Source organism: Galeopterus variegatus, unplaced genomic scaffold (assembly GCF_000696425.1).
Source record: "Galeopterus variegatus unplaced genomic scaffold, G_variegatus-3.0.2 Scaffold4347, whole genome shotgun sequence".
Classification (NCBI taxonomy): Eukaryota; Metazoa; Chordata; class Mammalia; order Dermoptera; family Cynocephalidae; genus Galeopterus; species Galeopterus variegatus.
Window position 1 is genome coordinate 134279 of NW_007730458.1, and position 16840 is coordinate 151118.

General features: G+C 36.2%; 1 protein-coding gene across 1 annotated transcript in view; it reads right to left on the reverse strand.

Annotated features, from left to right (window-relative positions):
• LOC103602911 (dynein heavy chain 12, axonemal-like) overlaps positions 1-16840 on the reverse strand; it is a gene marked incomplete at both ends in the record, with an annotated part of 185863 nt that overhangs the window by 133104 nt on the left and 35919 nt on the right. Inside the window, 10 exons of the mRNA XM_008587356.1 lie at positions 1683-1823; positions 1963-2146; positions 5077-5186; positions 9339-9458; positions 9803-10048; positions 10369-10608; positions 10876-11028; positions 15599-15771; positions 16001-16157; positions 16457-16576. Coding sequence (XP_008585578.1) covers positions 1683-1823; positions 1963-2146; positions 5077-5186; positions 9339-9458; positions 9803-10048; positions 10369-10608; positions 10876-11028; positions 15599-15771; positions 16001-16157; positions 16457-16576 — 1644 coding nt within the window. The remainder of the gene's footprint in view (positions 1-1682; positions 1824-1962; positions 2147-5076; positions 5187-9338; positions 9459-9802; positions 10049-10368; positions 10609-10875; positions 11029-15598; positions 15772-16000; positions 16158-16456; positions 16577-16840) is intronic.

Genomic DNA, 16840 nt, shown 5'->3' on the forward strand with positions numbered 1-16840 from the left:
CTGAGGGTTGCGATCCGTTGCCGGACACGGAAAAAGACACACAAAAAAATTTTATTAAATTTGAATTTAATTCTGATATTAATTTCAATCATCTCAGTCTCTGCCCACAGCCTCCAATCCATCCAGTTCTCCCACTCATTGACTCCTACTACACTTGCTCTTCCTTTTCACAGGGACATTCTTATCCCTGCTGTTTTCACTTCCTTCATTAGGCAGCTTCTGTTTATTTCAGCAAACACTCTCTTACTTGTCAAATATCTGAGATGGAGTCAGCATTTTCTTCACTCCCCTGTGAATTTCCCAACTACTTCTATTCCACCTCAAGTACAACCCTTGCTCGTTTAACAACTCCTACTTCTTGCTGTCACCCACCAGCACCCAAGCATCCAATGCTTCTACCATTCTCATGCCAATATCTTTGAAGTCTTTCTACATTCTCAGGCTTGCAACATTACCTACAATACACCCAACCTACTTAGACTGGTACAGAATAGCTCACAAAGGCAGACCTTGGCACTACTACTAATAGTTCACAATCTTCAACTCAACCAGTGAAGTAGACTTCACTCTACTGCTTAACCCCTCTCTTCCGAATCATCACTGCTTCTTGTCTGTTTACTTTTTACCCTCAGTTCAATCAATATCACTGAACAAATGAAAGAAAGAATATGAATAAATGACCAACCCTCTATGATACAGTACTTGAGTATAAGTCTGAATACCAACTAAATGAATTTGTTTATTTAGTAGTGTAGGCATTTCACATAAGTATGGAAATAAATTGTGATATATTTACACAGTAGAATACTAATACAGACATAAAAATAACAAACTAATAAATAAAATAGAATTGCAACAAATGAATATCACATATATTGATCAAAAAAAGCAAAACACTAAACAGTATGATTCCATTTACATGAAGTTCAAGAACTGGCAAAACTAATTTATCACAGAAGTCAGATAGTGATTATCTCTGGGGGAGTGTGTACAAACTGGGTAGATGCACAAGTGCACCATTGTAGGGTGTAGAAAATTTTGTGTATGGTTATGTGAGTTTACATATATGTTAAAAAAATAGAACCTACACTTAAAATTTAGTGTACATTTTATACTTTACATATGTTATCTTTCAATTAAAATAAATATCAGAAGACTTTCGTTTCCAGTTTTTTTGTACATCTCACAGCTCCTAAAGTAACATACTACATATAAGCACTGAAGCATTCAATGTTTTCAGAAGGAATGAGGCCTTTTAATTTTCTCCTAAAATATTAACTTAAAGTTCTATAAGAAACCATAAGACTGAAGTCACTATATAACTTATCCTCACCTCATAGATTACTATGCTTTTCTCCTAACACAGTAGTTGTAATATAATACACTTTCATTCTATTAAAAAAAAATTAAGCAAAGGACTTACTACAACATAGATTTTATTTAAAAGATAACTTAAAAACCTACTCAACTTGCTGCATTCTTTATTTTAAATATATAGTCTTAGTTGATTAGTTGTTGAATATATAAAATTTCTTGGGCTGGCTGGTTAGCTCAGTTGATTAGAGTGCAGTGTTATAATACCAAGGTCAAGGGTTCGGATCTCTGTACCAGCCAGCCACACACACAAAAACATAATAATTTCTTAATCAGAATCGACTTTGCTTTTAATCATGATAATTTACCTTTTTATTATCATCCAATACTGTGTTCATGCTCTCAATCCACAAAGTGTCAATAGGACCATCAAATACAACCCATTTGCGGTCAGGTGTTTCTGATAAGGCAAATTCTCTAAAAGTGTTAGCCACAATACCATCAGTCCACTGAGGGGAAAAAAGGAAGAGTTGGAAAGCTCCCTTCATAAAATTGGATTTAGCAGTGAAAATATAAAAACACTTCAAATTGCTTGGTTTAATGTGTACTGTCAATAAGAGAATTGAAAATGTTTATATTCTAGATTACCTCATGAGACACTGGGTCAAACTGTCCAAAAAGTTGGCCCATAGTAATGGATTTGGGGTTTACAGTCCTATAAATGACCTTTTCTTCCTCTCCATAGCCACGTTCATTCATAAGAGTTAGAGTATCAGCCAGCATATGCAGCACTTTTGTCTTAGCAGCAAAAGGCTTTCCCACTAACATAAAACTATTAAAGAAAAGAAGCAATTATACAATAAGATTCTTTTAAAAGGTAAATTAAATTATTTGTACTAGTACATAAAACTTTACCCTGTGATAATTACTATATATAATCTTTGAAATTATATTAGTTTTTCTCAGACATGAGAAAAACGCATTTAACTTCTTTTTTTTTTTTTTTTAAAGATGACCGGTAAGGGGATCTTAACCCTTGACTTGGTGTTGTCAGCACCACGCTCTCCCAAGTGAGCTAACCGGCCATCCCTATATGGGATCCGAACCCGGGGCCTTGGTGTTATCAGCACCGCACTTTCCCGAGTGAGCCACGGGCTGGCCCACACATTTAACTTCTGAACTGATTGACTCTAAGTCAAATTCTCCACATTAATATCACTTTCTACAAAAGGGAATATAATAAAAAGTCCACAAATACAATGAAAACTTAATATACATATACTTTTAAAATAAAAAACTGAGACTAGGGGCCTCCTAAGGAGAGGAATGGGAAGAATTTCCATCTCTATACTCTTCACTTGCTGTAGTAATTATTAGTGCTTTTTTATTTCTGGATCTCCTCCCTCCTGGCAGATATAAGTTTCCTAGCCTTCTTGTGGAAAGACTAGGGGACTAGTTCCAACCAATGATTAATAAACAGAAATGATAGATATTACTTCCAAGCAGGGTGAATAATTGCCAGGGAGAGACCTTACAGAGCTCTTTTTCCTCTAGCTTGGCTGCAACCCACAGTGTTGAGGTGGTACCTACTCGAAAAGCCTGGCACCCTGAGTGATTATGATGAGCAGAGCCTCTCTACTAACCTATGATGGACATAAAGCATGAGTGAGAAATAAACCTTTGTTTTTTAAGTCGCTAAGAGTTGAGTGTTGATTGTTCCTACAGAATAGCCTAGCTCATCCTTAATGACAGAAACTCATATCTAGAAGGGGGTAAGGTGTTTTTGCCATAATAAAAAAGATTAAATTATGTGGTATTGGCTTAGAGGCCAGGTTAACTGTTATTAGAGGCTAGAAGGTTGGCAATTCTTGTTATGCAATGACGAAACATCTAGTAAATTTGTCCCTTGATCGTATCAGGCAGCTGCCAAAAAAACAAAAATTAAAAAAAAAAATTGTATTCCTTGAAATAACGTGGAGGACAGATAATATACCTAATGAAATTGGAGTTTTAGGGGAAAAGAATAGGAAACAGAAGGTTATTAGTATATAATGGAAGTTAATGACTACATTTAACAGGGAACTTTAAGGAAGAGATGAGCCACGGGGGGAAAAAAGGCCATTTTGCAAGCAGGAGTGAAAGACAATAAAGGGAGCCCAGAAATTCAGGGTCTTGTAGGATTGAATGAGGAAACTTATTTTCATCCCCAATTAGTAAAAGATAAAATTAAGAAAACCTTTGAACAACAAAGATCTATTAAAACTCAGGTTGGCATCAAGGATCAAATCAAGGGTAGTGCCACTGTATCACATTATTAAAACCTCTGAAGGATTAATATGGCACCCAGTAATCATTTCAGGAGGATAAAATAATTCAGGGGAAATAGACTAAGTATGTGGCCTTTGCAACTAAGCCTAATAGGTTCAAGGATACCACAAGGAAATTTAGAAAGGTATGACTTATTGAGGACTGCACTTATGGCTACAGGTACATAGAGCTGCCTTGATTCAAATAGATAAACAGCTGATTAAATTTTTGAAGGAGTTTACTGACCAAAAAAACCATGAGTCTAGCCTAAAATGTATGTGAATGTTCAAGACGTAAAATAATCCTTGGGTATTGGACACGTGAGGATTGATTGTACTTGTCCCCCTATTTTTGTATATGTTTCAAAAATTTACATAATACAAAGGTTTTTTAAGCCCTATAATTAAAAAAAAAATAACCATTGAGACCCTAACTTTCTATGGGCAGGAAGAAGGTAGAAAACATTTCTCATCTTGCAAGGACAATATTTTCTCTATTGTCCACTTCACATGTGGCCAGGGAAGAAAACAAAAATGGTAAGACCTTTCAGAAGGTTAAACCAAGGCCCATGGAGAACAATTAACTGGAAAACCCCTCCCAGGAAGCAAAATCAAGCAGAAGTAGGCCCAGGTTTTAAGAGGCTTTAAACATATACTTTTTTTGGTGGGGGTGTCTCTAAAGAAGAAAATATATGTATAAAATTATGACTATAAAGTGTCTATATCCACTTTAATGACATCTTATATAATAAATTATATATACAAAATGCTTCTGGCCCCAAGAACAGACCATGACAAGTGAGAGGTCCTGAAGTTTAAACTCCATTAGTTTCACAGACAATCCATCTCTGGAACTGGGGCCTTCCCATACCCAGTTGGATTTCAGAATTGCTACAGAATAATGTTGGCTGGGTCTCCTATTCTCCAGTTTCTGAATGGGAGTGTTTGCTCTGGTAATCCAGTTCTGGTAAACCCACTACTGCATACTGGTTGTGTGGAGAGCAGATAACTTGTCTTTCTAGTTTGTAGGTCTCTGGATCAAGAGGAACAACTTCCAAATCTAATACAGAGACCACTATGCATTATCTAGAGATCCTGAACTTTGGTCTGGTTCACTTAATAATGGAACTTCTAGGTTGTCTCCCTAGAAAGGGAAGAGTGTGTTTTATGTGCATGGAGGAAGAGTGAATAACATATTTGAAGACTAAAAGGGAAAATTATGGTGATTATTAGTACTAGGTCACTGAATGAGTACTCCTTACCAACCCTTATTGGATATGTAGTATGGGAGAGAAATAAACCTTTTTCTAAGCCCCTGGGAAGGGAGAGGTTGTTTGCTTCCTAGCCTACCTAGTATGCAAAGTTTATTGAGTCTTTTGGTTCATGGATTTTAGTTGTTTTAACAGTTTAATTTAAAAAGTAACATCTAACTTTGGCAGACAATGTATAATCTTACCCATGTCTAACAATCATCATTTCATATGTCTGAATCATCTTTTCAAGAAAAAATTTAACAGGCTGAAGATTATGTACATTGCAGGCTTCATGAGCACATTCCAAAAATTCCTAAAAGAAAAATGAAATGCACTTCTATAAAATGGTATTATAAACCATGTCATACATGTCTTATAAATGTAGACTTCAATTTACAAGTTAAAAAATATATCTTCTTACAGTGATAAATTATTACTCAAAGTTTCATTTTCTTCAAATTAAGAGGAGGAACAAATAGAGTTAAAATACTTTTAATATACTAATATTCCCCATTATAAGTTATTAATGATCTTAGCATCATAGCATTTGTGTGTATGCTGCATGAAAACAACTCCTTTTAATATCGTTTCCCAGAATTTCATTTCTGGGCAGGATATAGAAGGGCATGCCAGACAATCTTTCACACTGAAGTAACTAAAAAAAAAAAACAAACGCCCCCCAAAACTAGAAAAGCTAGAAAAAAATCATAAAAATGTTAAAGATATAAGACTGCTTTGGATGCAAATAAGTCTAAAGGAGTTAAATTTCAGAAAAGGGTGAGCCCTCTTCACCCCAGGAACATTTTCCAAGTCTGAACATGGTGGGCATTGGATTGGGCCTCCTACGGACAGAGAGACTTTGCTGAAGTAAGATGAAACCGAAACACTAAAATTAAAAACAGAACTACCATATGATCCAACAATCCCACTACTGGGTATTCAGCAAAAGAAAAGGAAATCAGTATATCAAAGAGATTTTGCACTCCTATGTTTATTGCAGTACTATTCACAATAGCCAAAGCATGGAATCAACCTAAGTGCCCATTGACAGATAATTGGATAAAGAAAATGTGGTATATATACACAATAGAGTATTACTGAGTCATCAAAAAGAATGAAATTCTGTCACTTGTGGCAACATGGATGAGCTTGGAGGACATTATGTTAAGTGAAATAAGCCAAGCACAGAAAAAGAAATGCTACATGTTCTCACTCATATGTGGAAGCTAAAAAAGTTGATCTCATAGAAGTAGAGCATAGAGTAGCGGTTACTAGAGGCTGGGAAGGGGAGGGAGGGATAGGGAGAGATTGGTCACCAGGTACAAAATTACAGCTAAATAAGAGAAATAAGTTCTAATGTTCTACAATACTGTAGGGTGACTACAGTTAACAAATTATTGTATAATTTCAAATAGCTAGAAGAGAGTATTTTAAATGTTTCCAACAAAAAGAAATGACAAAAGTTTGAGGTGATAGATATGCTAATTACCCTGATTTGATCCTTACACATTGTATACATGTATCCAAATACCACATTATACTCCATAAATATGTATAATTATTATGTATCAACCTTAAAAAATAATAAAAAAAGAAAAAGAAACCAATAAAGATTTTAATAGTTGTGTGAGCTAATGTGAGGATTTGAATCTGGAGGAGCCCCAAATGCAAAGCTGTTTCTTCCCACTGCCCATGCTTTTGCTAGGCATGTAGTGACACAAGAGACCAAAGGCTCAGCTGAAAAGCCAGAGAGAGAAAGAGAGATTTCTTTAGTCTCAGGATGCTTAGTTCCCAAAATCCTGCTAGAAGGAGGGGCCTGCCACACAGCAGGACAATTCTCACTCTAAACACATTTGAAATAAGAGATTAACTATAGCTCAATACTCCTGCAACAAAACTCTGACTTAGGTCAACTCCTGGTTGAACTGATCAGCAACTCAACCTGGATACCCAACAGACGAAAAGACATGGTTTTTCTGCAGGAAAATAATATAAATTTAGCCTCTACAATTATCTTACACACAATGTTTGACATAAAATCAAAACTTACAAGTCATGAGTAGTAGCTGATGACCAAGAGAAAAAACAGCAAACAAAACAAACTCACAGATGACCCAGCTATCATAATTAGCAGATAAGAACTTAATAACGCTTGTAAAGTATAAAAGAAAATAGACAATAAGATGGAAAAAATACATGAAAAGAGAATTTCAGCAGAGAAATGGAATTCCTAAAAAGAACCAAAGTAGACATGCTACAACTGAAAAACAAAACCTGAGAAATTAAGAATTCATTGGATAGGCTTAGCAAACTGGACAAAGTCAAAGAAAGGATCATTAATCTTGAAGACAGGTCAATAAAAAGTATCCAAACTATAGCACAGAGAGCAAATAATGAAAAACCAAACCAAACCAAACAAAAACAGAGCATAAGAGACATGTGAAATTAAAAGAATTTTCTGGGTATTTCAAATTTTTAAAAAAATTTCAGAGAATTTTCTCAAAAAACTTATCAACCCACAGATTCAAGAAGCATAGCAAATTCCAAGCAGAGTAAGTACAAAACAAACAACACTAGACACTAGTCAAACTGCTCAGAAGCAAGGAAAAAGAGAAAATATTTAAAACATCCATAGGGAAAAAACACATTACATTCAGGGGTGCATAAATTTTAAAAAATGTCTGACTTCTAAGCACAACAATGAAAACCAGGAGTCAACAAAATGACATATTTAAATACTGGGGTGGGGCCGGGGCAGGGCGGGGGGAAAAGATGAAAGAATTTGTTGTCAGAAGACCCATACACATTCTAGAAACACTAAATAAAGTTCTTTGGGTTAAAGAGAAAAGATCCCAGATGAAAACACATATCTGCTGGAAGAAATAAAAAGTGCAAGAATGTGTAAATGTAAAAGACTTTTCAAGTACTAATACATAAATCAGAAAATAACAGCAATGTACTGTGGTGGTTATGACAAATAGAAGTAAAATATATGGCGACAATAACACAATGGGCAGGGGTGAGTGCATAATGGAATTATACCATTTCAAGTGCTAATATTGTTTATGAAAATGTATAATACTAACTTAAGGTAAATTGTAATAAGCCAAGTAATCCGTGGAGTAACTAGTAAGGTCAAACTAAAAAGCCAATAAAGAAAATAAAATGGAGTGATAAATATTACTTAAAATCCAAAAGAAGTCAGTAAAGGAAAAACAAAGGAATATAGAACACATTAAAAAGCAAAATGGTATTTTTAGTATTTTTCAAACTGGAAAATTTTGCTGTATTCATGGGAGTACAAAAGTTCTTCAAGAGAATGTCAAAATTTTATACTTTCATTTTGATTTTGCAACAAATCATATTAGCATATCCTGAATCATCTCGATAATCACCTTAACATGGGTACTACCCAGTGTATGGGTGTGAAATTTTAAAAAAGAGACTAAAAAGTAAATGATGCAGAGTAATGCCTTAGTGATATAATAGCTCAAACAAAAAGAAGATTGTGCAGTACTATCAATAGAGAGAGTGGTGGAAGAATTGAATCATCGCATAGCAAAAGATAGTTTATTCATGCTGAACTGAAGAGTCTTCACTGTACGTTTTGCAATTGAAATTGCCACAAAGTGACAATTTAATTTCAGCCACATATCTATTTCATTTAATTGTCTTAAATTGAATTTTATTGAGATTGTTTTGTTTATAATTAATTTTTTAAATTATTTGGTTTTATACTATATAACAGCTATAAGCAGAAGTGTAAAGTAAGGCAAATCGTAACTAAAGCCAAGATGTTTCATTATTTTAGTTATTATTTTAGTTATACTAAGTTTCCATTTATATTGTCAGAGCTAGGGCTCAGACCCTTCAAACCCATTGTACAGACTGGATCACCAGACCCCTCACACGCCAGGCTGGGTCCCCAGACCCCTCACACGCAGGTCCATGCTAGGTAATTGGGAAAGATTCCAGGAGCTGTTAACAAACAACAGGAGCTCAGTCCTCAGTTTCCTCAGCTGCAGCAGCTTACTGCAGGTCGGGTAGCTTACAGGTCCGGGGGTGGCAGTGGCCTTGCAGAGGGTCCTGGGGGCAAGGGTCTTATGTTAACTATAGGATGCTTTACTACTTTAATTTCTGCCTGATGAAATACATAATAGTAAGTATGCATACCATAAGCATGTAAGTATATGCAAACTATAAGTATGCATACTAGTATCACAAGATAGGAAATAAATTACTTATTCTCTTATAAAGAACATTATTTTTGACCTGAATCTTAACAGTTTAACCAGTTATCACATAACAAAGGTACAAAAATTCACTTATCCTCATTAATTAAAGTGGCCAAAATAGGGGATTATCCTCCAAACACAATAACTTCACTCATTTAATAAAACGTAAACGATTGAGTCATCAGACAGACTTACTGTGTAGAATAAGTCATTTTCATGGGTTTACTTACATGATAGTCAGCTTCAGGAAGTTTAATACCAGGAAATAAGTCACTAGTTATTCCATTAAATAAGGGTATATCGTGTGATAGAAACTTTGGTTCATTTACATCCTTAATTGAGCGAAAAAGCTAAAATCACCCAAAAAATGCAATATAAGTTAATTACCAGCATCTGTGTTTCCCCAACCCCGCCCCTAGCCAAAAGCCAAAGTTCATTTTACGTTGTTCCATAGAATCCCCATAATAAAAAGCCAATACTATGGTTATCAAGCTAAAAGATCCTTGTATTTGTATAAAGTATAATGAATAACATGACCCCCAAATTATCATTTCAACCCCACATAAAAAGACTTGAAGCAACAATTCTCTCAATTGCCTATATATATATATATATATATATATATATATATATATATATATAAAAAAATGATCTTTCTACTGAAACTTTCACAATGTGTATATTTAATACTTACAAGTATATCTTCATTTTCACTCGGATATTTTAGTTTTAGGTTTCCAGCAGCCACTAAAACTGCTTTTACTGCTCTCATTCCATAATCATAATGAAATTGCGATGAGAGCTGCTCTGAGCAAAGTCTATACGTCATTACTATCTTCACAGACAGAGGTTTTGCATTCAAAAATCCATAGGAGTAGAGGGAGATTTCTGCTATAAGGGCATAATTTGGAACCATCATAGCCACTGTTCTAAAAAGAACCTGAAATACATAATAAATTAAATATATTATTTACATAAAGGAAGCCATTTTTAAGCAGAGCATAAGCATCCAAAGATATTGTGTCGATATTCAAGTTTATTCTCCAAATGCAGTACATTTTCACGAATTTTGTAATTTTTTCAGCAGTACTTTAATATTTTTATGCACTATTTTTTGGACATCTAAACAGGTTTTTGGACGTTTACCTTATAGTAAATGGAAAAGGTAAAAGTAAAATTACAAATATGAAAAATGTAATATTTTGAATAGGTTATGCTGTTATCTTTGATTAACAAGTTTAAACTTATAAAAAATATTACCTTAAGGTTGTCTGGCAATTCAGAACGCCCTGCATAGCCAGGATTCATGGTAATAGCTACAAAGCAGTTTGGATTGAGCTTAAGTTCTGTCCCTTCAAAAACAAACACATCCAACTTCTGTTGAATGGCTCTCTGAATGCAAAGGATCTGTTGAGCTACCACTGACAACACTTCCAACTCAATTCGATTAAATTCATCAAAGCAAGCCCAAGCACCAGAAGAAGCCAATCCTTTAAAAAACTAAGGACAAGAAAAAAAGGAGGTGATTTTTCTTAGAGAAGGGCATCATCTCTTAAAATAAATATTTAACTTAAGTCAAAATTGAAAGTTAAGTTTAATAAAAACCCCAAAGATAAAAACAATGTCTTTATCCCTAAAACCAAAGTTTAAGTAATGCCTAAATGACATTCAAATAATGTTTTAACCACAACTTTATTTCAGTTTATCCAGTTAGATCTAGCTGTAAGTTTGTAACTTTTAATTTTATTCATTCAGTAATTTAACTACCTTTCCCATTGCTAGATAATCTAGCCCATCAGAACAGTTGAACACCACACACTGTACAGCAAGAGCTTTAGCCAAGTCCTTGGTGGTCTCAGTTTTTCCTGTGCCTGCTGGCCCTTCCGGAGCACCTCCAAGGTTTAAATAGAAGGCACCTATCTGAAAATAAAAGATATATATGAAAAGAAATCCATGCTTAACTAAAAAAAAACTCCAAAACCTTAGTGATGTTGGCAATCCAGATATGTAAAGCCGTAAAGTGCTTCTTTTAAGTGAAAAGGTAATAGTTCTCGACTTATTAAGGAAAGAAAAAAATCATATGCTGAGGTTGCTAAGATCTACAGTAAGAATTAATCTTATATCCATGAAATTGTAAAGAATGAAAAAGAAATTTGTGCTAGATTTGCTGTCACACATCAAACTGCAAAAGTTACAGCTGCAGTGCATGGTAAGTGCTTAGTTGAGACGGAAAAGGCATTAAATTTTTGAGTGGAAGACATCAGACAGTGTTCCCAATTGATGGCAATCAAGTTTGGTACTATTCTCGGTTTCAGACATCTACTGGGGGTCATGGAAAGTATCCCCTGTGGATAAAGGGGGACTACTGTAATTATATTGTTTGGTTACTTTTTAGCACAAAAGTTTCTAGCTGCACACACACAAAAAGCAGTTTAAAGGCCCCCCATAGTGAAAATTTATCAAAATCTCCTTGTCTTCTAATACTTCATGTATATCCCATTTGTCTTTAAAAACAAAAAGAATCTAGCCTTGAGGGGGTAAAATTAGTTCAGAAAATTTTAATTTGAAGTAGTTATAGAGGACAATAATGACACATTCTGGATGACTACTTGCAAAGAGAGTAAACACCTGAGAGTGCTATAAATGGGGTCCATCATTTGAAAGAGGAATAGATGAACAATTGTATAATTTCATCTACAGTTCTCCTGGCTATTGCCTTTCATTGTTGGTATGTTCTCTGTTTTCTACATTCCCATAGCACTCTTCTATACTTCTCTTGCCAGTGATATCACTTTCTACCTTGTATTACAATCAATTACATACCTTCTCTTTTTCTCATCAATTAGTCTTTAAGCTCCATAAGGGCAACATCAGCAGTGACTGAATTATCTTCTGGAACCTCACAATGACTAGAACAGTGGCTGGACATTTTCAGAAGCATATAAATTAAAGTCAACTTTAACTATAGAGTTTGTTTCACACAAATCACTATAGGAGTTTGTGAAACTTAACTCCTTTTAGAAAAAATAGGGTTAAGGGACCAAGCTTGTGCATATAGGGAGAATAAGGGAACTCTACTTTCCACTTAATTTTGCTATGAACCTGAAACTGCTCTTAAAAAGTCTATTTCTCAAAATACGTAAAACTATGAAAATGATAAATATTTTTACATTTACCAAAAAAACCCACCACCACCAACAACAAAAAACAATAGAGACAACTAACTAAATAAAGGTAATAGCAATGATATTTCACCCATCTTAAATTTATAATAGATGCTATACAGTTAACATCCATTAACTTGATTGCTGAAATCCTCAGGCTCTTGTTTATTGTTTCAAGAAAATGCACACAAATGTGTTCCCTTTATTGTGGATAATAAATATACTAGGAGACATTTTTTTCAGTGTCTAGTGTTGTTCGAGTGTTTAATGTGATTCTGATTTTACATCTCAAAGTTGTTAGCTACCTTACAAGCATATCACAGCTTCTGACTTCACCGAGTTACCAGATATGACATAGAAGCTTGAGATTAATCTGCTCAAGAAATATTTAGGGATAACTATGTACTTGTTCATCAGTAGCAAAGAGAACAAGACAAACATGGTCCCTGCCCTCAGGTAACTTCCTGAGAAAATAGAGGGTTTGGTGAAACATTTTGTCATAGATCCATTCATGCCCTACCCAGACCTGTTTGTTTCCCGGCAGTTGCATTCAACCCCCAATTGCTCTAAGGGTCAGCTGAAAATAGCTCACAGCTGCTCTTTTCTCCTAAGACTTGCCTTCAACTAATAAGAGCTACCTCCATCAGCAAATACTTGAAAACTTACTCTTACCACTGCTGCAGGGGTGACCCTTAGCCGATGACAATAATGAGACACAAAAAGCAGACACCATTGCCTTAAAGTGGGATAACTGTGATGCCGTTCTTGCTACAAATCTCCCCGTGAAATTAGGCCATGACTATGTGCAGTCCGTTGAAACCACATCTTTGCTTAGCTTTTTCCCCCATGACATCCTGCTGTCCTCTTTTTCTTACAGGTTTTTATGGAGAACATTCCCTAATAAATCATTTGCACAAGAATCCCCGTTTCATCTCTGCTTCTATAGATGACACAATCAAAGACACTTTAATTTCACTTACTCACCACAGGTGGAATGGTGTTTCTTCATGGCCCTCCCTCAATTCCGAGGTAGGGTTGCCAGATTTAGCAAATAAAAATACAGAATATATATACATATATATAGGGTATTTAACAGAATACCCAGTTCAAATTAAATTTCAGATAAACAATGAATAATTTATTAGTATAAGTAATTTCTGTATTAATTCATTTTTGTATTGCTATAACAAATACCTGAGACTGGGTAATATATAAAGCACAGAGGTTTATTTTGCTTACAATTCTGGGACAACTGCATCTGGTGCGAACCTCAGGCTGCTTCTACTCATGGCAGAAGGTGGCAGGCAGCTGATGGGTACAAGCAGATCACATGGCAAGAGGAAGCAAGAGAGAGAGAGAGAGGAGGCAACAGGGTCTTTCAAACAACCAGCTCTCAAAAGATGGCAGAATAGATGGTCCCCAGCCTCACTCTCTCCCCCAAATCAACCAATTTACAACTATAAAAATGTAACATCAGCCAAGCTGGGCAACTGGAGCTCAGGGGAAAAGGAAGAGAGACCTATGGAGTTCATGAAGGCGGGAGAAACCACAATGAGAGAAAGAAAAAACTTCTTGGAGTGTTTTGGGACACAGCTGCTTTAAGGCTGGAGCTGCAACTGGAGCTCAGGGGAAAAGGAAGAGAGACCTATGGAGTTCATGAAGGCGGGAGAAACCACAATGAGAGAAAGAAAAAACTTCTTGGAGTGTTTTGGGACACAGCTGCTTTAAGGCTGGAGCTGCTGAGTGCATGGAGCAGGAGTCAGCAGAAGCCACAGCTGTGTCCTTCAGATGGAGTTATGTGGAGGCAGCAGGGGAGAAGAGGGCTTTGGTGGCCCCCAGGACAGCAAGACCACTAACAGGGTTCCCATGGATGCATGCAGGAGTGAGGAGCCAGAACAACTGAAAAAGGGAAGCCATTCAGAGGCCGGTGAGTCATTGCAAGGGACCGGCGCAGGGCTCATCCCATGGGAAGTGTTTGGAGCAAGGGTGGTTGGAGAGATAGGCCCACTGGGAGAACACTGGGACACAGCAAGGACAGCTGATCCAGCCCCCAATCAGTGAAGGACCACTCAGAGGAGACTGGTCAGGAATGCAGAGATGCATGGGGTGCATTTGATGAAAAAACTCAGGCCCAGATCAGAGGTTCTACAGAACACAGATCCATCGGGTCTCTGGAGAGCCGGAAGTCCCTATAAGGTCAACCATTAAACCCTGAGCTGCACAAAAAGCCTTCCCTAGGGAAATAGCTGCAAACCAGCAATTTAAACAACCACATACTCAAGTACTGATTCCCACAGGAAGTTCCCTCATTTTAGAAGTAAGCAAAGGACAAAAAGTTAGTTCCGGCCCAGGCACATGCCAACACCTCAGGCCCGCCAGGGGACCTGAGGCATGGATCCAGGGACTAGACCCCCACCCACAACCAGGCACACCACCAGTGCCTCAGGGCCCTGCCCCCAGTGCCTTGGGGGCCTACCCAGAGTCCTGAAGCATAGAGCTGGGGACCGGAACCCCCCACAACCAAGCACACCACCAGTGCCAAGGAGCATGCCAAAAACATCACCTCCATGTGGGTGACCCACCACAGTAACCGCGGCTGCCATGAAAGTGGCTAGACGTCACAACCACCACACAGATGGTCCACCAGCCACTGGAATGCACTGACACAAGGAGAGTCACCAGCAGAGACCTAAGAAAAGAAGAGGATGTCTCTCTCCACAAAGCCCATTCCAGAGTGACAGTAGAAGCAGCTGCTCTGTGATAATATTGGGGAACCTGAACACATCTTTCAGCATTGGACAGATCATCTAGGCAACTAAATTAACAGAGCAACCCTTACTCTTTCAGAGGGGGAGAAGAAATCTAGGGTTATCAGTGGTGAGAGGGGTGAGGGAGAGGGGGATAGGGAGAGATTGGACAAGGGGCATAAAGAATTACTACAATTTGTAACAATACACATACTAGTAATATTGATTTGATCAACAGATGTCAACATTGAACTCCCAAAATATGTATAATCAATTACAATTCAAGAAAAAAAAAAAAAAAAACAGCTTTCATGGGAACTAACAGAGGGAAAACTCACTCACTCCCCCTCCCCCGGAGGGAGAGCATTAATCCATTCATGAGGGATCTGCCCCTGTGACTCAAACAGCTTTCAACACTGCCACACTGGGGATCAAATTTCCACATGAGTTCTAGGTGAACAATACATCCAAACTCCATCATTTCTATGTAATATTTGGGACATAGCTATACTAAAAAATTATTTATTGCTTGTTTGAAGTAATTTTTAATGTGTAAATCAAAATAATTTAAATGCATACCAATGTTCTGTAACACCTGTCAGTTAGAGGAGTAATGACAAGTCGAGGTGAGTTACCAAGATATTCATAAGCATATTTTACGTTACAATTAATGATATGAACTCGAGCATTCTCATTTTCCCAATAATATCGAAGCTGAGCGAGCCACTGGAAATCTGTATCATGTGAGACACCTAGAAAGAATAAAGTAAAATAAGACATATAATCCTTAAATAAAAATAATTTGAAAAATAGGTATTTTATAATCTTTTATTACAGCAAATAATAGAACAATTCATGTTTTCCAACTTATGGAAAAGATCATGTAAAAGAAATTCTGTTGAGAGAAAAAACATAGTATAAGTCTTTGTTTCTAGAAGCTATCAATATTTTATTTTTAATATTAAAGAAAAAGTCACATACCTATGTCAATCATGTCCATGACCACATCTCTAGCATGGACATCAATAGTAACCAAAGCCCCCAGAGTAGTCCTGGTCTGCTTAGACAATTTTCCTCTTACCAGCTCTACAATATCATTTAATTGATTCTGAAGTTCCTTATAGTACTTCCTTAATCCCTACAAAATAAAAAAGCAATTTAACTGATGTTATATAGTACCTAAAACAAATATTTTATATATTTACTCTTTTATAAAACAGCTGACTTCATAATCTACCTCAATATGGAAATGAACTTAGAACAGATTGATTTTGTCTAAGCCTATTAAAATATTACGAACAAGTTTTCAAAGAACTGTATAATTTCAGTGATATAAAAATTGAGGGAAGTATTGCCTTTGCAAAGAATGTGTAAGCTAACTAAGAAACATGGAATGGAGAAAAGAATGTTGTTGTTTAAAATCAAATAATGCTTCACCTCCGTCCCGCCACTTATAACTTCCTGTGTCTCAGACGTCCAGAACATTTGAGAAACACAAAGTACAACTTGGCCAGGCCACTCTCGAACCCAGTCTCTTCTTGCAGACTCTGGATAAGCCTGAATAATAAAAATGAATTTCTAACTTTAAAAGATTGCAAGAAAAAAATAGCTAAACGTCTAATAATAGAAAAGTGCAATATTTGGTACATTTACAGGCTAGAATATCATACAGTCATGAAAAATTTTACATGATTATTTAAAAGACCCCCCAAATTTTATAAATTATGATATTTTTGAAATATTTGTTTATTTATAAAAAAATGGAAAGATAATCACAAACATGTTAATAATTGGTTATCTTTGGACAGATCTGATTGTGAT